The sequence below is a fragment of the Diadema setosum genome, chromosome 2 (genome assembly GCF_964275005.1).
Source record: "Diadema setosum chromosome 2, eeDiaSeto1, whole genome shotgun sequence".
Taxonomy (NCBI): domain Eukaryota; kingdom Metazoa; phylum Echinodermata; class Echinoidea; order Diadematoida; family Diadematidae; genus Diadema; species Diadema setosum.
This window is the reverse complement of record NC_092686.1, coordinates 26104855-26125827: the sequence shown is the minus strand read 5'-3', so window position 1 is coordinate 26125827 and position 20973 is coordinate 26104855. Positions and strand designations below refer to the sequence as shown.

General features: G+C 36.9%; 1 protein-coding gene across 1 annotated transcript; it reads left to right on the top strand.

Annotated features, from left to right (window-relative positions):
* Window positions 1-11138: 11138 nt before the first annotated feature.
* Window positions 11139-20441, top strand: LOC140241273 (cathepsin Z-like). The gene is made up of 7 exons (XM_072321026.1): window positions 11139-11424; window positions 13122-13279; window positions 14733-14912; window positions 15537-15687; window positions 16733-16808; window positions 17546-17638; window positions 18359-20441. Exons 1-7 carry the CDS (start codon window positions 11291-11293, stop codon window positions 18470-18472), a joined length of 906 nt encoding a protein of 301 aa, XP_072177127.1. The 5' UTR covers window positions 11139-11290; the 3' UTR covers window positions 18473-20441.
* Window positions 20442-20973: the final 532 nt, after the last annotated feature.

Genomic DNA, 20973 nt, shown 5'->3' with positions numbered 1-20973 from the left:
ACACACCAAAAAAACAAGAAAAAAAAACCACTACTATACCAAAAAACAAAAATAAAATGTGGGCATTCAAATCAACGGACTAGAAAAAAATACCCAACTGTGAAATGAAGTTTACAAGAACATATTTAACAGAATGGTCAATGTTCCAGTGCACGCCTGCTTTACATGATTATAGAGGGGGAGTAGTCATCTGCAAATAAGGTGTTGATATTGTATAAATTCACAGAAAATAATGTAATCGTCTATAATAACAAGGTACCGTTTAGAATTCGGAAAAAGAAGATGCATCCATGAAAACAGCTATTCTTTTTCATGAAAAATGTACCGTTTTGAAGAGAATAATTTTACAAACACAAGCCACAAGGTGAATCGCTGCGATTGGAAAAAAAAAAGTTTTCATTGAATGTCGAATGTCGTACAAATAGTTGAATGTCGTACAAATAGTTACAGAGAATACATGTATTACAAATTTAACTCCTAGCAGGTGGGTATAAGTAGGCGGATAAGATGTCTAATAAGGCCTACTTTCCTAGTGAAGCGAACAAGAAAAGGGCGAAAAAAAAAAAAACCATCCTGTCCACTGTCTAGCTGTATAGACGAATTGAGAAAGTGAGATGAATTGGGAAAGCCTATTAAAAATAGCACGATGGTATCTAAAATTAAACCATACATTGTACTTGCCCTCTAATATTATTTCATACTTTTTTTGGGGGGGGGGGCACGAAGAGGACAATTTCATTTTTTTTTTTAAAGGTAACAATGTTTCACTCCGTAGCGTAACAGAACTGCCCTTACTAGATGTTGCTGATATGTAGATGGCGTTGTTCAATTAGTTACAATCTCTCGCTCGATAGTCGAAATTGCACACGCGAGTATGTAATTTTCCCCTTCATAAAACACCCTGTACAGGGAGGCCGACATATTGTAATTGACATGTAGATGCCGCTGTTCATCCTGTCGGTCTCGTGAGCCTTCTTTGCGTAGTGTCGAACTCATGGGCTGTATGACTCATGAACCTATTGTTGATGTCGGCCGTGGGTGTCTGTCTCGTGGGATGACCCCGTTGTACTGTACTCTCAATCAATAGCACTTGCATCGACACTGTTTGGCAGCAATGTACCGACGAAAAGTCTATCGCATAATGTTTTGGTTTTTTTTTATTTTTATTTCCAAGAGCTATGTTACCACAGACATGCATTATACGTTTTGCTTTTGTTTTTGTTTTCCATATAAGCCTACGTCGTTTTGCAAGTAAATCATAAAACTTACAGAGAAATTGTGGATTATTGTAGAATGCAACAATTAAAAAAATATAATAATAATATGCATATGAAATATGAGTAATCTGCAGAGGAGCATTGCTGGTAGGGCGTAGACTCCCATTCGTCCACTGTAAGTATATAGTAGTGTATCTGTCCTAGATTTCTGTTCGCGAACAATCGAGAGTTCTATTTAGAAGTCTCCCTCTTCCCCACATAAATCAAAAACTTATAACTCACGCGGTTAGAACAGATTTTTTTTTTTCAGCACTTGCCATCTGGTACATAAACCCTCTTGATGCCAGGTGAGGGCAATTTGAATTTTTCCCCTTTATGTTCTCTCTGTTTGTTTGTTTGTTTGTTTGTATGGTATCTTATTTCTTTGGAAACCATGGAATCGCCCACCATACAAAGCCTTGCGTGACATAGGGGGCGTATAGTTGATTCTCAGGCGACACAAGGATATAAAATACCAGAAAATACTCTGGGGAAACTAGCCGGAGCTATAAACTGTACAGTAAAATGGTAAGTGATTGAATTATATGAATGGTTGCATGAATTTGTCGTGATACTGTGATATTTGTGTTTCTTCAAATGTTTGCTTCATAAATTAGTGGCGTACTATAAAAAGATTGAGATCATTCTTTTTTCCCCAACTGTACCACTTGAACTGATACGAGTGCCGAGGAACTCTCAGATTTCCACTGTGTTATGATACCCAGTATTACCTTGCGCATGTGATGCAGGTCAGTAATGAAGAAAGTTATATGGAAATTTGTTATATTATTTGAACTCTCAATGGCTCACAGGCTTTAACATTTTTCTTATTTTGTTTTTCTTGAGGTATGTCATCATTACCTGTGAGAAAAACAGCATGTCTCAAAATATCACCTGAAACTCCACAGTTGGTATGGGAACAGGAAAATAAACTGAAAATAAAATCCATGCACGACTACATTCATGCTGTATGTTTTTTCTTTTTTTTAGAAGTTGAGGGGTCATCTTAAAGCTGTAATAGTCATGCGATATTCAAGCCCCTCCACACCCCCCTCCCCATTTTGTGATGTTTTGAAAATGAAACTTAAAATGTGATTCTGAAGGTGTCCTATACGCCCTTTACATAATAGAGTTAAGCTCTACAAAGCAAGACATCATTAGGCTCTTACTATCTGTTAAGATCAGAACAGCATATCTCGAAATATCATCCTGTATCATGATTTGAAATGCAGAAAAAAGAGGGAAAGATTAACAAATCAGATCAAAACTGGAAGACTGCACCTCAAATGCGAAGTATTCTGTGGGCCCACTTAAACCAAGGAGGTACTATAAACGCTCAGTACTTCCCTGCTTAAACTTGTCTATGTCGGACATGATTATTTTTCTGTCATTGAGGTTTGTTGGTGTGTTTTTCTTGAAACAGAAGACTATGCTTGGCGATCTCCCATTTCGGTCGGAGACTGTTTTATGGGAGGGGGAGGAAGACGGGAAGGGTCACCCCCCCCCCCCACACACACACACACGATCTCGCTGTCAAAATAATCCAGGTTGATGATGGCAGAACAGCCGTGGTGTGAGCTGGATTATAGGCGTGACAATACAGACGCATGGTTTTACTGCAAATCCCTTTAGATTTGAAATTGAGAAATACTAACGGGATAAATCGGACTTACAGCCGTACTCGTATTTGCTGGCATAATATCATTGATATGTCACGCAAGCATTATGGATTTTGACTAATCGTATTTTGCCCATTCTCTTGTCTTGTCCACCCTATTTTCTTTTTTCTTTTTTTTTTTTTGCTTTCCTTTCATCATAATGAAGTAAGAACGAAAATGAAAGATGTCTTTGCGCACGTTGCCTTATTGAACAACATTTGTGACAAAATATTATAAGTCAATTTTCCTTCCCAATATGAGCAACATTTTTAATGAACATTGATTTTTGTTTCTATCAAAACCTCAACCAATCAAAACAAGAATTAAAAAAAATGTTCTTGCATTATTTTTTTTTTATTTTACATACAAGCCCCAAAACAAGAGCAACTAGAAAAGGCCAAGAAGTTTCAGTCATAAGAATTAAGTGCTATGCATGCAACAAGTTAAACGTGTCGAAGCTTTCTCGAAAGATTTATAACGACTTTCCTTTCTTCGTTGTGTTCTTGGTGGAAGACCACTGTTACACACACGGAAAAGTCGGAAACATATTTTCTTCTGCGACATAACTATAGCTAGATTGAGCATATCTTCCTCAATACTAGACATACAAATTGAAAACGGACACATCATGATGTCGTTATCATTTTTTTAAAAATAGGCTCTTACTTTCAAATGTTCATACAATTAATTCCTAATGTTTGTAATGAATTAATACTAATTTTGTACATTAACGTACTGTTGTGAAATATCAAATGTTGCCATCGCGGTGTGCTCTTTGATTTCTACACCTTCGACAGGTAACCCTTACATTACATTTGACGTTTATATGAAATACTTATTACTTGTAATCTCATTTTTGCGTTCATGAAAAAGTCGATGGACGACTAGTGAAAGGCTGAATGTACCCGCAAGATTCATTCGTCCTAAAAAGAGGCCAAATTACCGTATGTTTCATACTAGTACATGCCAAAGCACATTTATATAATTATGCTGTATGCCAGCTTGCTCGCAGAGTCAACGAACGCCACAACAGACAATCAAAATAATGTCAAGATGAAATATGGAAGGGGAACGCCCTATTTTAGATGAAATATTGGACTCTGGTGTCACCACCTGCACTCTTCCATCATTCCTCCTATTCCAACTAACCAATTTTTGACACAAGGAAACATGTCAATGGAATATCCTCATAATCCCAAGCGCTCATCCACACACGCTTGCCATCGCTACCTATCGCCAAAAAGGATTTCGTTTTCGATTACGAAAAGCCTCTTTTGATGCCAGTGATCATCCCTATATAAGAAGCAAATGCACCAGCAGCAAAACCATTGCATAAACGTTCTTTCTTGACAAGTAGAAGAGGTTGATATTCATTTTCGCCCCTTGTTCCTGCTGGCTTAAACCGAGACATGGTAAGTTACCGTTGATAAGTATCTACTATCATTAGTTGAATCTGCTTTAATACAAAAGTTTTTGAATAACAAAGCAGTACCCGCTGCATGCTATACGGACTAGAATCAACACTTGCTGTCGGGCGAAAGCTCGGTGGTCTAGTGGAGATGACGCCTGTCCGGTGATCAGGAGGTCGTAGGTTCGAATCCTGCTCGAGTATGTACGCCCAAGATTTTTTTTTTTTTTTTTTTTATCATGGCTACTACTAAAACACTAATCAATTCAGTGCTTATTTACATCGATGTAGGGCAATTTGTCAATCAGTTTCAATGAAAACATCTCGACGGAAGAATTTCATGAATTTGAATAACAAAACAGTACCCGCTGCATGCTATAATGACTAGAACCAACACTTGCTGTCGGGCGAAAGCTCGGTGGTCTAGTGGAGATGACGCCTGTCCGGTGATCAGGAGGCAGTATGTTCGAATCCTGCTCGAGTATGTACGCCCAAGATTTTTTTTTTATCATGGCTACTACTAAAACACTGATCAATTCAGTGCTTATTTACGTCGATGTAGGGCAATTTGTCAATCAGTTTCAAAGTTAAAATGATTGCATATAAATGTAATCATATCCGTAATGTAGTAATCTAGTATAATACAGTCACAATGCTCTAAGAAGGAAAATGTTAAGTCACATGATTATTACAGATGATGCATAATTTCATTATATGCGCGTGTAAAAAATCATGAGTATTAACGTCTCTCGTATTTTTTTTCTCTCTCCTGTCTTCCATCCTCTTAGATGAAGTTAACCACCATATTTGGGAGCTTGCTGCTTGGCAGTATTCTGTTTGTGAACGGAGGTGGGTAAAAATTGTAAATTTTCGTTGAATAGTTCAAATATAGCAATTAAGATAGGAGAGAGTCTTGAAAGCTTGAAACCAAATCAGTATTAACATTGAATAAAAAAAATGAATTGTCACTACTAATACTTAACTATGAAAAGGCATATTTCATAATTCATGCTGGAGGGTTTCATTAATTGCCCTCTCCACTCAACTGTCTTTATTCCTATCTCTGACCTCCCTACTTTGTCAATTTTACTGGTTCTTGTCTTTGTCATTACACGACGTATTCATAGTTAGGTAAGTATGTGTTCCTATATCCTTTCCCATTTACGTGTAATCAGTATTATTTTCCGTTTCGTTGATTATGTTTGTTTACCCTACTACGAGTCAAACTAATCGTTTGGTCCCTACTAATGTCGTTTCGACACTTTGTTTTATATTTCTTTTTACTCATTATTTTTTAAAGATATCTTTTTTTTTCAGTTTCGTATCTTTAACAGTGGTTAAGGTCGATTCAAATTTGAATAGAAACTAAATTAGATAGAATTCGAATTGAACAAACTGAATATTCCTGTGAGAGTTGTAACAAATTTTATAGTGGCGACAAACTAATAAAAAAATGTGGATTCAGAGATTAAGTTTTCATATTCTTTTAAAATATTTTATATCAAGGTTGGATCTATTTACTGATTGAGGTCCAAACATTCCAACTCTTTTGTAGAAATATCTGTCTACTTTGTGTATCTTCTCGAAGAGACCTACACACTTGCAAGCTATTAGATTTTAATAGGTTCTTTCCGGCAAAACGTTTAGAATGTTATCAAACTACGTAGACATCTGAATTATACTGCATCATACTGTACCGCCCCCCTCCGTTTATAACTCTTCAACTCCATGACCTTACAAATGAATTCAAATTCAAAATTAAAGGCAGAGTCATGGACATAAGCCAAAGTGTTTGTGCATTGTTTAAGAATGCTTACTTACACATTCTGCACAAACAAAAATCGTTTCTCATAGTTTCGCCATTCACTGATCATGATATTCCTTTATCGTGTTTATATTATTTTCCAGACTTATATGCGTGTTTAGTGGGTATCACGATAATCACGATCATGTTAATTCTGCATGTATAACTATGTACATGTATAATTATTTGCTCTGGATTTGCCTTTTGGCACTATTTATTAAAGTCTTTCTGTTGTGAACAATGACAATGACATCGGAAAATCGCACCGCTTACTCTTTTTTTTTTTTAATTGTGCTCTAAATGATATGATGTACAAATTTTCCATAATTCATTCATCAGCGTTCGATGAAAGATGACAATATCTTAGTGCGTCCTACAGGAATGTACGTACAACGACCACCCTAAGGTATGGTACAGTGTCAGTTGAGATAGGACTTCAGGTTTGCATTGTTTTTGATGATTATTTTTTCTAAAGTAATGAGAAACATCTTGTGAAATATACAACAGCATATAATTCTAAGAGGAATTCAAAGTTTATTTGGGGAAAATTGGTTTGAAATGGCTGAGATATCCAAAACGGAGCAATCCTAATATAAGGTGGGACCCACCTTTTATTAGTAGCGCTTTGTTTTACATTGCTTTGGGATATCTCAGCCATTTCAAAACAGATTTTTATCAGAATTGTATGCTCTTTACCATTTCATAAAGAAGTTTCCAAGTATCTCTCAAAAAGTTAAAAGCTGAATCCTCACCTCCACATTGTTTAATATTAGTAAAATGGTGGACATCTCTATTTTTTTTTTAAGTGTTTCATTCTTCGTTGATGTTATTTCCTTTCATTTTCCTCAGCCAATGCCCACACGTCAAGAGATGGTCTTGCCCAAATGATAAGATACTTCTTGAAGACTGTGGAAGAAAGTGACTTATGTTCTGAGTACACAGCTGTCGAGTGCACCGACGACTTTCTGATGTACCTTGCGGAGATGTACTCTGTCAACGCGAGCGTGAAGATGAAACAAGATGCCTATAACGCCCTCTCTCGAATGACCTGCTACGTCGATGATGAGGGCGGTCGGCCCCTCCGCGATTACTGCGAGCTACTCGACTACGTGTGCATGTCGAAGAATTACAACACGCCTGGACTGATGATTTGTGGAATCGACAGCGAGCATGGTAAGTTGTATTCATGATAATTATGTGAAAGAGAATAACTGCCCTAATAAAGGTGATGATTAGTCCTCTCCGTCTCTGTTTTTACATAAATAAAAACAGTGAGGGAGAAAAACCTTTCTCTTCCTCCACGATAGCGACTTAGTTTAGGAATTTGTCCAGGGTGTTTGTTTCGGGTTAGTTAGGTTTCCATATCTTAGTTTCTTTTGTGAATAACAGTTTATCAATCATATTATACCTTATGAGGGGGGGGGGGGGAATGCACACTACAAGCCCTGATTTTTAGCATTACTCGATCCTCATTTTTAGCGTTTCCGTATATATAAACTTGAAATACTTAAACTTATCTTTTATTATGTATAGTGATGTAATTTATGTATTCATCTCTTGTAAAATATTTGTATGTTTCTATTTGAATTTAAAAAAATATATAGATAAATGAAAAAAAAAAAAGTACCGTGGAACTCCAAACGTTCAATTCTGAAGTACGCTATATAGATGAAAATATCAACAAAATATGGCGGCAAATGACCTGAAAAAACAAAAACGACGACGACGACGACAACAACAACAATAACAACAACAACAACAACAACAACAACAACAATAAATTGCTCCCTCCCCTCCCATTGGCCCGCAAGCGCCATAATTCCCTCCCCTCTCTCCGAACCTTTAAAAATGTCCCGCGCTTCCTGAATTTTATAACTATGATAACGTTGATTACGATGCGATGTTGAATTAACTCTTGAGATTCATAATATTGTGTGAGTAGGCTTTGATATTGCTTCTTATTTTGTTCACGGAACAAGATTGTAGCTACCCTAACTATCCCACACGGTCTTCCCGACGGGGGACAGGGCGACGACCTGATGCATTACGTAGACGACCTCCTCGCCGACATGGACGCAGCGCTTCGTCTTCCGGCAGCGAGGATTCTGACAGCTCGCAGTCTGACAGCGGAGAAGGCGGCGGAATGATGATGACCACCACTACTCCGTAGGAATGCTGTAATAAGCTGCATGCAATCTTCACTACACGCAGTCAGTGCTGATGACCCTCTCGTGTATGTGCGTTTCCTCTCCTTGACCTCTCCTAGCTCCGCCAGATTGTTGATCACGGCGTCAGCCAGTCGAAATGCCAAGAGATTTTGATTTGATTTGGTTTGATTTGATTTGATTTGATTGATTTGATCTGATTTCTGATTTTTTTTCACAAAGTATATATTATTTTACTAAATTTTTGCCCCAAAATTAATCATACATTTGACAAAATTATACCAGTAATACAAAAATACGTACATTGATACTAATACACGATTAATTGGAAAAATCATTGATTGTTCAATCAAATTATTGGGAACAAAACTAATACAGGATCTAGACCGCCATCTTAAGCGGAAGCTTGTGATACCTCAGTTTTTATTGACGCTTAATTGTTGTTATAGATATTCAATATGCTGAAATGGACGCATCTGAAAGTGGCAGTGTTTGGTGTAAGGAGAATGGAGCTATTTCATTACAAGTTCATTAATTTATACCATTACTTATCAAGCATGAATACATATCATTACCACGTTTATACGATAATTATGTATTACTAAAACTTACAATGTCTACTATTTTTTGTCATTGGCAAAACTTGAAAAAAAAAAAACAGAGACAAAAAGCAAAGAGCTTGCAAAAACATAATAGAGACAAGAAGAGCTTATATAAGTGTGCAGTTATTTTCTATATTTTCTCTTCTGTGGTTGTAGTAATCTGCGCAATTAAAGACAATCAATCATTGCCTTTTGATATTTTCCCATGTCATGCGGGATAGTGGGTAAATGAATTGAAAATAACCATATGAATGGGGGACTAGGAAACCACACTGAGTATACTGAACAACGCTATCCCTTACGAATTCAATCTCCTGATTCGCCAGGCAGGTTCTGATATCATTTTGTAAGGATAAAATGAGAAATAAATGTGTTAATGTTCAGTCTTTGTTCTGTAATTTCCGGAAATATAACAACAGTGTCAATTGATAACACCAGCTCCGTTGTTTCTCTGTATTTCTATTTAGGAGTCGGTTTGTTCTAAGATTCGTGTGCTCATTGCCGAGGGAAATAAGGATTTTTTTTTTTTTTTTTTTTTTTTTTTTTTTTTTTTTTTTACAGAAAGTGATTTCGAAATGTGAAATCTAGAAAAGAATTTTCCCTGAAATAGTGTGATAGTGTGAAATAGTGTGTTTTGATTGCGATGGTTATAAGTGGGACAAAAATGGTCGTATATCTTATGTACGTGCGTTGTGTGTGTGTGTGTGTGTGTGTGTGTGTTCGTGCGTATGTTTTTTTTTTCTTCATGCAACCATGAAACATATCAACAGTGATAAAATAAATAGCTAGAACGAGTGCAGATGTGTATGCAATATCCATGTCTTTGATGAATCTATCAATAATACCCATTTGAATTTGCATAGATAATTATGATGCAGTGAATTATGAGAGGTGTGTTTACATGATTGCCACGTATAATGTGCACATGACCTATATAATTCTAACGTGTTAGGTATATCTACAAGTGGGTTATCTGCAGAAGACATTGGTAACGTGTAAGCGTATATGTATGTAGTACACGTGCGTACTGATGAGTTCACTGATTGTTTAGTTGCACTACGACGTCTGTTGTTGTTTTTCGTCGATAATAAAGAAGAAGAAGAAGAAGAAAAAAACATTGTGCGGGTACACTCGATATTACAGTAGACCCCTACACTGATGTGATACATTTTCATCCCTTTATGAATAACAAGCTGTTGTGTCTCGAGGGATATAGTCTTATAAGTTTGCTAAAATGTCCTCATCCCGAAACAATGCCTTGTAATAACACACAGTGTTAAAACCATAATTACTATGATATCAATAATCACACGCCTTACAAATTGAAACAAAAAGAAACTTTACTGCTGCACGTTCTGTAGAAGACGATTTAATTTTGGAGTGAGGAAGAGAGCGTGGGAAAGAGCAAGCAAAGTAAAGGGGGGGGGGTACGTATAGTTGAGTGACCGAGCAGAAGGCTTCAAATAAACAAACACATGGATAAATAAACAAACAAACTAAACAAGAACACCAACTCATCATCACTGATTTATACCCAAACTTATTGATCGATGCTCAAGCTCACTGTAGGCCTATAGAGTGCGTTTTTATGGTTGAAGGTTCAGTGAAACGGCGTGCTTTATAGGGAAACTCTTTAATTCATTTTTTCAAAATGACCCTCCCCTCCCCCCCCCCCAAAAAAGGGTAAACTCCAACATGACTTTTTACACCAACTTATTGTCTTGATATTTCAAAGCGCAATGCAGCAAATGCATCTAGTCAATATGTAATCATCCCACACTTTCTATGAATAGTTACATGAAGATTTTTTTCTCTTTTTTTAAGCACTGTAACCACAACACGCTACACGCTGACCATTAATTGCCATTGCTTAGTTACACTGTGCAAAAAACGCTTAAGACGCTATCAAAGCCAATAGACATTGCCCACAGGAAACCAGATGCGTCCTTTAAAAGCTCTGAAGGGAAAATTGGCTTTGGCAGTGAACGGGTTCCGATGAGTTCAGCGAGTATTCTGTCCTTGTACACACCCTCGTATCTGCTTTATTATTGCCTTTCCTTTGTGCTTAACCACCGAGTCGAGTAAAACTCGACGAACAAAAGAATACCTAGCTACGTCGGAATTGAGACTACGAGATCTTTATTTGCATCACATGACAGCGACTAACGGCGAAAACATCGCCGCTTGATCACAGCAAGGAGGAAATAGGACCTCCTTGATCATAGCCACTGTCGCAGAACTGTACACTATACTGCGAGCGACTCACCATCGATCGTACGGAAGGTGCATAGATAGAGGCAGGAAGCCCAACTGCAAGAGACCGTTCTGATACGTCCGAATGACCAACGGCGGCCTTTCCATTCGTGTGGAAATTTGCAGCTGTTACACGACAACAAAATGGATTCCCGTCGTTTACTTGGATTTGTGATGTTTTCGATTTTCTACGTTTCCCATTGTACGTCACAGCAGAGCAGGGAATTAAGGACGGGATGCTACATTCCCAACTCATTCAAAGGTGTGAGATCCGTCAGGTACGTATTAACATTGACCGAAATATCGGTCTGTATCTGGTCGTCGGGGATATGTTCCGCGGAGACTGCACGCATCTGGCTTCATGAAATCCCCTCCTGTACGTAAAATAAATAAATAAATAGAACACTCCTCCGGACAGACGGATCTTTAGCTGTCTAATATTAATCATAATCTTCTCATAGGGTCAATCTATACCCGCGTTGTATCATGCTGCACAAACATATAAATTGCCACTGCTGTACTGTGTATAGCCATAGGTGTGTGCGTTGTTTTTCTTGACAGCAGTATAATGCCCTAGCAAGCAGATGTCCGAGTATTACTTGATGTTGTTGACCTAGGTGCGATACGTTAGCAACATACTTAGTACTATAGAATTGTAGATCATAATAGTATATAGGCATAAAGTGCACATGCAATATATATGCATATATATTACATATATATACATGTATATATACTTAATTTAGTAGATGCAAATGAAGGACACCCTTTTGTCATTATTCGAAATACATTAGAGAATGTGCAGAAATAATATGAATACGTGTAAAGGAAGTAAATAAAAAGAGATTCAAAACTGAACGTCAAGTTTAAATATCTTAACTGTGAAGTACAATATTGTCTTAGACCAGTTAATAAGGAAATGCTACGTGATCTCCCTCGCACAAACAAGTTCTTCTGTTTATTGCATTATTACGTCAAGTCACGTCAACTGCAATTGTTGAAAACAAAGTGACAAACTATGATACATACCGTTCCATCACTGACCTGTATAAACGCTGATATTGTTTTCAAACATTAAAATCCACTAATATTCAAGGTGAATTTGATATAGAACAGTATTTAGTCGAGCCAGCGCACAGATCTTCCTAAAAAAGGGATGAAATGTGATGAATTTATGGAAGTCTATGGTTTGTCGTGTTTTTAAGAAACAGAAATACTGGCTGTTGCCCTAAACTCTTTACATAATATTTTCTTCAAAGGGGCGGGGTGTGGATGGGTGGGGCAGAGCCAAAGAGGTAGAGTTGTCACATTCGATATGCCGTAAATTTACGATATGGTCGTAATCAGAGTGCATGTACAGCATATTATACATTGTATGGTACACGTGCAATAACGTTTTGCTAAATTAAATTGTTATTGAATTGCTAAATATAATGAACGGTACAATTATGTCCCATATAATGACTTAACCTGAAATATCTTTATCGCAGTGGCTCCTGCCATACACGGCTCCGTAATTGATCGCTCAGACACTTACACTGTAGTTCTCAAACTACAGTAGCTCCTGAAAATAGATCAGTTTCACTTTCACAATTGCTGTGACAGGGACCGTAATCAGACTGTACGAAGCTACGGGTTCCTTTTGCCAATCGGAACTCAAAACTCATATCATAAATGGATATGCTGCACTCTCCTGTGTTTGCATTCATGCGCATCGAAACATTCTTTGAGTATATGTCGGTACTTGTTTGTGTATACTGGAATCTTGATGTACATATACATTTGGTTATCGCAATTAGTATGATAGTTTTTAGTTTAAAAAAAAAAAGTCAATACAAGTTGATCAGTTAATAAAAGTTAAAGTTACAAGATGGCTAATGGTGATTATTATCGTCATTAATGCATATTTCATTATCATCACATAACAATAACTGTCATTTATGATCACGATCAATCAATGTATTTTCCTTTCAAGCACCTACCCTCGGGATCACATGAACGTGGCCAGTGTGCCGGCGTCATGGGACTGGCGAAACATTAATGGTCGTAGCTACGTGAGCCCCACCCGCAACCAACACATCCCCCAGTACTGCGGCTCTTGCTGGGGTATGGGTAGCACCAGCGCCATTGCAGGTAAGGTCGTGATACAAGAAAAGGTGACACGACATTTTGCTACTGCCACAATTGCTCCGGTCTTATTTTCTCCAAGGACTTAGGGTTAGGGTTGTGATAAGGTTTTAGGTTTAGTTTGATGTGATGATCAGGGTTAGGGTTACCTTTGTGGCTTAGCGTGCAGATATTTCATGGGAACAATATTGTCGCAGGAGCAAATGTCATGGTACCAGAAGAAACAGACAGCAAAGAATTTAGAGTGCAATTCCACATCTCAGCCAAGTTGATTCCCAAAATAATTTTGAGTAAAATCAGACGACGAGAATGATAGACATTTCGTCGATATCAGACTTGAAGCCCTTTCGGGAACGTTTCCAACATTTTTGTGTTTTTGCGTGAAAGTAGCATGCTTTTCCACATTAAGCAGGTTATCTGAAAGTATATTCTCTAGAAAAAAAAAAAAGAGGGAAAACGCTAAGTATTACTGTGATTGAAATGTGTGTGAGAGTATTCAAGGAAAATTATGATGAATTAGAAACAAGAACAGCAAGAAACAAACGAAAGCGTTTTCTGTACCAAGAGTGACTTACCTCGCCTCTCAATACGTGTATCAATTCAGATACAATGGCAATTATGAGGCTTGCCTTCATGTTTGTTTAAAGTAATAGATTAAAGTGTTTTGTTAGGTCAGATTACATGAGATAAAGCGAGGTAGACATTTCTACTACCTCTAAGTATGATAGCAAAGTTTAAACTTCGAACCTCTTACAGTCATCTTATACAAGCGAGTAAAGATAACGCGATTTACAACACCGTATAACAGCACCGCGTTGACAGTCTGACTGTGGAGTGTTATCAGACATTGAAGTGCAAGTCCGCACCATAACGTATCTACGCCGTATCTATTTCTCAACTTGAAACGAATGGCTTTCTTATCGCTTCTCATAATGATAATGGTTTTACCCAGGGTATCTTGTTGTATCAGCATCGTGAATTGACTGTCCTGCCTGGGTTAATTAAAAACAAAACAAAACAAAACAAAACAAAACAAAACAAAACAAAAAAATCTCTGAACTGAAAGACAGTTGAAGGATCCTTTTTCAAAATAATCATACAGAGAGAAGTTTTTCGAGAGCCGCTTGAAGAGCCGATGGTAACATGACTCCCTTCATGTGAAAATTGTACATGTTTTTGAATATTAAACCTTATTACGTGAATGACTTGCGAGAAATTGGGTAAGGAAGATCAGAAGAATTTTGCCAGCTGCGAGCTAGTTTGTTTGGTAGCGTTCTGCTGGCGTAGTAGCCATCTATTGTTCTGTTGAATTCAAAACGACACCTTTATAAATTTATTCGACTCCTCTTGATATGATGTCTATGTTACAATTCTGTCGTGATTGACATTTCTTTTGCCTACTTCTCTCATTCTTGTAATAAAATAAACACGTTCAAACAAAACCACACCCGTTCTTAAGATCGCATCAACATCCTGAGAAATGCGACCTGGCCCTCAGCCTACCTCTCTATCCAACACGTGATCGACTGCGCCGGTGCGGGTTCGTGCGATGGAGGCGACGACGTAGGCGTCTACGAGTACGCCCACCGACACGGCATCCCTGACGAGACGTGCAACAATTACCAGGCAAAGAATCAGAGTACGTAATGGCTGTCACAGCTATCCTCTCTGACTTTCATAAATCTTCACAAATAATGCAAAAAACAAAAACAAAAACAAAAAACAAAGACAAAAAACACATGCAGTGTAATTCGAATTGTATTTGTAATGATTAAGTATAACTTGAAGAGGATTGGCGAATTGCAGGTTGCCCATTTATTTAAAAGGAGGTTTGCATTGGTTAAAAGTTGCTTTTCTGCAGTTACCATGGTAATGGCACGAGTACTGACATGTAATTGGTTGCTGCATGATTGTGGCCTAAGTAAGTAAGCTGTTCATGTAAAATTAATACCATATAGTGCCAGCTTCTAAAAACAAGAACAAACAAACAAACTAAATGGTCCCCGACAATGGCGAATGAAACTGTCATTATTATCATTTTTTTTTTGGTGGTCATGTTAACGATATAAAAAAAATGCAGATAAAGCATTACACAAAATAAGTGTAAAATTGCAACTTTCGAATCCACAATGGATAGTCATCAAAATGTTCATGTAGGCCGGCATATTTATAACAACGCATGATGTGAACTAACATGTCATAAGCTCTGCTTTCCTCCTGTTTTTTTCCTTTTCCTTTTTTCTTTTCATCCGCAACCGCGCAGAATGTGACCAGTTCAATCAGTGTGGAACATGCACGACTTTTGGACAGTGCGCTCAAGTGACCAATTACACCTTGTACAAGGTGGCTGACTACGGGTCAGTGAAGGGCAGGGACGCCATGATGAAGGAGATATACGCCAAGGGACCAATCAGGTAAGATCAAGCCGGGTTAGAAGCGACCATCTTTGGCTTCGACGCCATGTATTCTTACTTAAGTTATATCCTATTCTTGTCGACTTTTTTTTATTATTTTTTTTTTTGTCTCTTGAGTGAAAGTCTCCCAGGAAAATATTATCAAGCAATTAAGAAATCATGAATTTTATAGAACAGAAAGCTTGAGTAGCATCTTCGATTGATATTCCTTTTCGAAAAGAAAGTGTATAACAAACACTTTTGATTCTTTCACATCATATGATTGGATATGTTGTAATAGTCATTGTTAGAATTATAGTAACCTAGCAACGGAAATTTTTAACGAAGTAGGGGTTGTCTTGTTGAATTATTTACCAAAATGTGTTAAAACAAAACAAAGACAAATGTTTTGTATTGATATTTTTCTAGCTATTCATAGCTGGAAAATCACATACAACCACATCAGTATGTGACAACCACATACTGATGTGGTTGTCATTAGTATCTCTGTTTCCTGATTTATTGATTTATTTTTTTTTTTTTTTGTGTGTGTATTTTATGCCAGATCTTATTGAAACTTCTGCCCTTTTTGTTTGATTAAGTTCACTTTTTTTTTTCACGCTTTGGGCATACAGAGACAGTACACCTAATATCACATGAAAAATAGTCCATGAAAGGAAATTTGAAGAAAATACTTTGGTAGTTTTTTTATTCGGAAAACCATAATATCATTTAAAATATTTCGGTAAAAAAGATTAAATTATGATACTTGGGAGAGGAGGAGGAATGAACTGGAATCAATCTTTAAAAAGTTAAGTTGACATGTCATTAAAAACAAACAAACAAATAAACAAACAAACAAACAAACAAACAAACAAACAACCGCAATAGTAAAGTTAGCCCGCGCAGGGGGTCATCAGAATTTTTGGTTCAGATTCATTGAATCATTCGCCATCTCACAGGGATAATATACGCTACCTCTATTCGTTTCGTTTCAATCAATTAACTCGTTTTCAATTTCTGAATATAAGATGAACCATAAATTTTCCTTTGCTCTCTTCTTCAGCTGTGGCATTGATGCAACGAGTAAACTTGAGAAGTATTCTGGCGGTGTCTTCAGCGAATTTAAAGTGTTAGCATTGGTAAGTAATTCCTCTTTCTCATATAACGTTTTCTCTCTTTTTTTTTTGTTTCTAATTATTTCTCTACCATACACAATTTTCGCTTTCGTTCTTTTAATCCATCAGAGCCGAAAAAACAACAACACACAGGTGATGAAGTATCATACAGAAGATAAATAGCAAAATGAAATGATAATGATTATTCGTATTGATGATTGGCAGATGTATACGTTGTGGTTGACTACGAATTTTAAATCACAGCAATTTTGATTTGTATTTCACTGAATTACCCGAAGTGTAGTGTTCAAATGCAAACCAATTCTTCTGCGCATGTAGTTTTGATTAGCATCTAATAATGCAATATACCACTGTAGAAACGGCATATTATGCCCCATTATTATGAATCTAACCATGGCTGATACCATTGATATTACTCACGTCATATTCTGTTACGTGTTATGGACCTATTAATAAGGAAGTACTGTATATCACATGCATGTACGATATCCAGGTTGCTAAAATCTTGCCATTATTGATATGGCGTTATTTTGCTGCAAATTCTCCTGCATGAATACCTGCATTTTTTTTTCAATAAATTTTCATTTGAATCATTGGTAACACTAATTACTACCTAAGGAATTGTTATTAATGCAGTTTAATATTGTTGCGCGTCATCCTCTCTGTTGTTCTATGTATGTTCTTTGTATTTCAACTCGGACTGTCTTGTTTTGTATCTCCCCCGCCCCCTTTCTGGTCAGACTAATCACATCGTGTCTGTGGCTGGATGGGGCGTGGATAACGCAACAGGAAGTGAATACTGGATAGTCAGAAACTCGTGGGGAACACCGTGGGTATGCAACTTTTTACTTTTGTGTCTTATCTTTCAATTGATATCATCACGTGTATATATAAATATATAAATATATATATATATGATTCTGTATTTATATTTTATTATTTTACATTATATCATGTGAGCAAGAATGATATATTTTGTGTCCTGTGTTCATGGAAGGGCACTGGCGCATAGGCTAATTATACTCTCGGTAGCGTATGCACCTACCAATGAACGGGTATATGTCATGACAACTCGAAAATGATACTGGTAGTTATATAGATCCGAGGAAGGGGAAAATGCCATAACGTAAAAAGAGATGAGATTATTGGATTCATAAAGTACTTTGTAGTTATTAGAGCTTACTATAGAAAATATAGTGCTACAAGTATATACAAGTATATAAGTCCTTCAGTGTATTCATGTGTGTACGTGGTACATGTACGTAAAAATGTTTTCAACATTTTGGGCTCCCACGTGCGTATTTATAATAACACTTATCAAAGGAACAAACTACAATCTGTTGCCTATTTCTAGAAAAGTACTTGAAGTACATACGCGAGAGGACCTTCATACTGTAGTCCAAAGTCTATCCCTAGTTTAGTCATGTCTTATTAACCCTAGTGTATCTAAAAGCAATGTTATCACTATCATGTAAAAGTAACAGCAACTGTTTGAGATAGTGGCCCTGAAAGGGTGTCACTCATCCTTGATGACATTGCACCACCCATTTCAGGGGGAGCAAGGTTGGTTCCGCATCGTGACAAGCCGCTACAAGGGAGGCGAAGGAAACTGGTACAACCTCAACATCGAGTCGGAGTGTCGCTATGGAGACCCCATCCTCCCTTGAACGGACTCCTATAGAAGAGTGGGGACAAAGTACCTCACGGCAAAGTATTAACACGCCTACTTCTGCAGCCGTGATATAATATTCACGCGCACCAAGAAAATAAAAAGAGAGAGCATTTTTTTTTTTTTTTAACATGCTATGTGCGCATCAGGGTATGTGAAGGAGATCGCAGTACAGTAAAAGATTCAGAACGCGTTTGGCAGCTTGGGTTCTATAATCTCATATGTAACACGCTTGGTACTTATAACTGAAATGAATTTCGAGTGCAATAGCTTTGCAAAGTATTGCTCTCAGTTCAAAGAAACGACTGTATTTTATGGAATTGGGAGATGAAGAGCATGCACAGCTATCTACATCAAAAGGCATCCTAGTTTTATTATAAAATGCATTGTAATCAGTACTCCGTAACCGTATGCTACATCTTTACAAACACCTTTCCATGTATTTGCTAGATTATTATGTCTTCCATTTTAAAGTACTGATTAATTGCTGTATGATACCGAGGTTGCATGGTAATGGTGACATAGCAGATTAATAACCGTATTGTTTAGAGTAGTAAAAGTTTATTTAAAAAATAATGAATTGCTGTACAAATGTTCATATTTTAATGAAAATTACAGTCTGTTTCCAGTCACCATGGTCACAGGTATGTAACAGCAGGAAAAAAAAAATCAGCGTGTTGCAAGTTTTAATTGCTCTCTAAAATAATACGAATTATTCTTCTGTAAAGCTGATTCTCGGATTATACTATACCAGATAGTATAGTTATATATGAAAATCCATGGAAATCGAATAAAAGGATAAGAAAAATGTTATATCACTCCAAAGTGTAAACTTTTCTTGTGGTCTTTTAGCTACTGTTAACTCAAAATATGCGCCATTTTCGCTACATCATGTCATATTCAAAGTTTGAATTCTGTCCCACAGTAGTTTTCGAACATTGTTCAGATAAAGTTTTGTTGTACATGTTACTGGACATGTTAAAACATTGTGCTATTGAAGAGGATGCTGTTATTATACCGATTTCATTCAAACTAACTCTCTATGACATGATCTATCAACTGTTCTATACCACATCCGGAATTCGTGCTATTTCACCCATGCGTAGCCACTTAATAAAACAAAACAAAAAAGTGGTGGAGGGCAATACTTTAAAGTCGAACAGCGAATTTAGGAAAAACCGTTAGAAAGACCGTTTGACGTCCCTCGAGGTTGGGCACAAAACAGTCGTAATACTTGAACAATTTGAACAACACTCCATACTGACGGTGAGTTAACTCTTAAAAACTTATTTGGTGACCTATATTTTGCGTTACACTGTAGTTTTCTATTATAGTCCCGACGGTCAAGTGGGCGACAAACACAATACAAATTTTAACTAATGAAACTGATACAAATGTATTAAGTTTTTACGATGATTACTGATTTTGTGTGTGTGTGTGTGTGTGTGTGTGTGTGTGTGTGCAAAAGCTGCTTGTATCAGAAGGTTAGTACCAATGATTTTTTGTTCACAAAGTAGATTTAAAGATAATCAGGACCAATTTGTTCATCCCCAGGAATCCAACTCAATATATCATTCATTATATTGTACTGTACTGAATTCCATCTTTTTAGCTGTTTTGGTTAAAATTATATTGTGTAGTATTAGAATGCGGGCCTTAATGATATGTTTTCATCCCATCAGTACTTATATTTCATAAAATGAAAAAAAAAAATCATTTAAAGAGACTTGTATGGCGTTTCCGTAATTAGCGAGTGGTGAATTGTTATACAACATATATATTTTCTCCAGGTTATTTCTTAAGTGTACTGCGCTGTGCAAATTGTGTACCGCGTAAGTTGTTCATCTCTTATCATTGTCGCGTTTAAGTCATGATTAAGTTTTATTGAACTACAGGTGAATAGTGTTTATGCATTTTCTACAAGTTTGTTGAATCGTCATGATCTTACTGAGATCTCAATGTGAATAAACTGCATGTTTTTGTAAATGTTTTTACCCTGTATTATTGATGTCGTCGAATACAATGTACAGTATGCATTTACATTGCAATTCAATGAAATATCACTATAAATGATTATTATAGGGTTAACAAAATGACATATTCTTGAGTCATGCTATCAGTATATTGTGTATCTGTAAATCATGCACAAAGGTAGAAAAAGCAACAAGTTCTTCTGGGATCACCTACAGTATGTCCCCCAAAAAATTACAACGGGGCCTTCCGCAATGATATCTTTAAAAATAGTGAATCAATCCAACTACAAATTCAGGGTATGAAACTATAACTCATTGCCCACATCTTACAGAAAACCCCACTCGATTTGCTTCAGTGGTCAAAGAGAAATACGGAATTTTGTAGAGGATGTCGGGAATCTCTTCTGTCCAGATTCTGTGTATTATTCACACACATGAGCATTGAATTGCTAAAATTGGAAGAATCAGACTCATGACATGCTTTACAACAATCCGCATTTCTCTGTGACCGCTTAACCGAATTGAA

Excerpts from the sequence above, each read along its gene's own strand:
- LOC140241273 (XM_072321026.1), top strand. The coding sequence starts at position 11,291 with ATGGATTCCCGTCGTTTACTTGGATTTGTGATGTTTTCGATTTTCTAC. Across the intron at positions 13,280-14,732 it reads TAGCACCAGCGCCATTGCAG|ATCGCATCAACATCCTGAGA; the intron begins GTAAGGTCGTGA and ends CCCGTTCTTAAG. Across the intron at positions 17,639-18,358 it reads ACTCGTGGGGAACACCGTGG|GGGGAGCAAGGTTGGTTCCG; the intron begins GTATGCAACTTT and ends CACCCATTTCAG.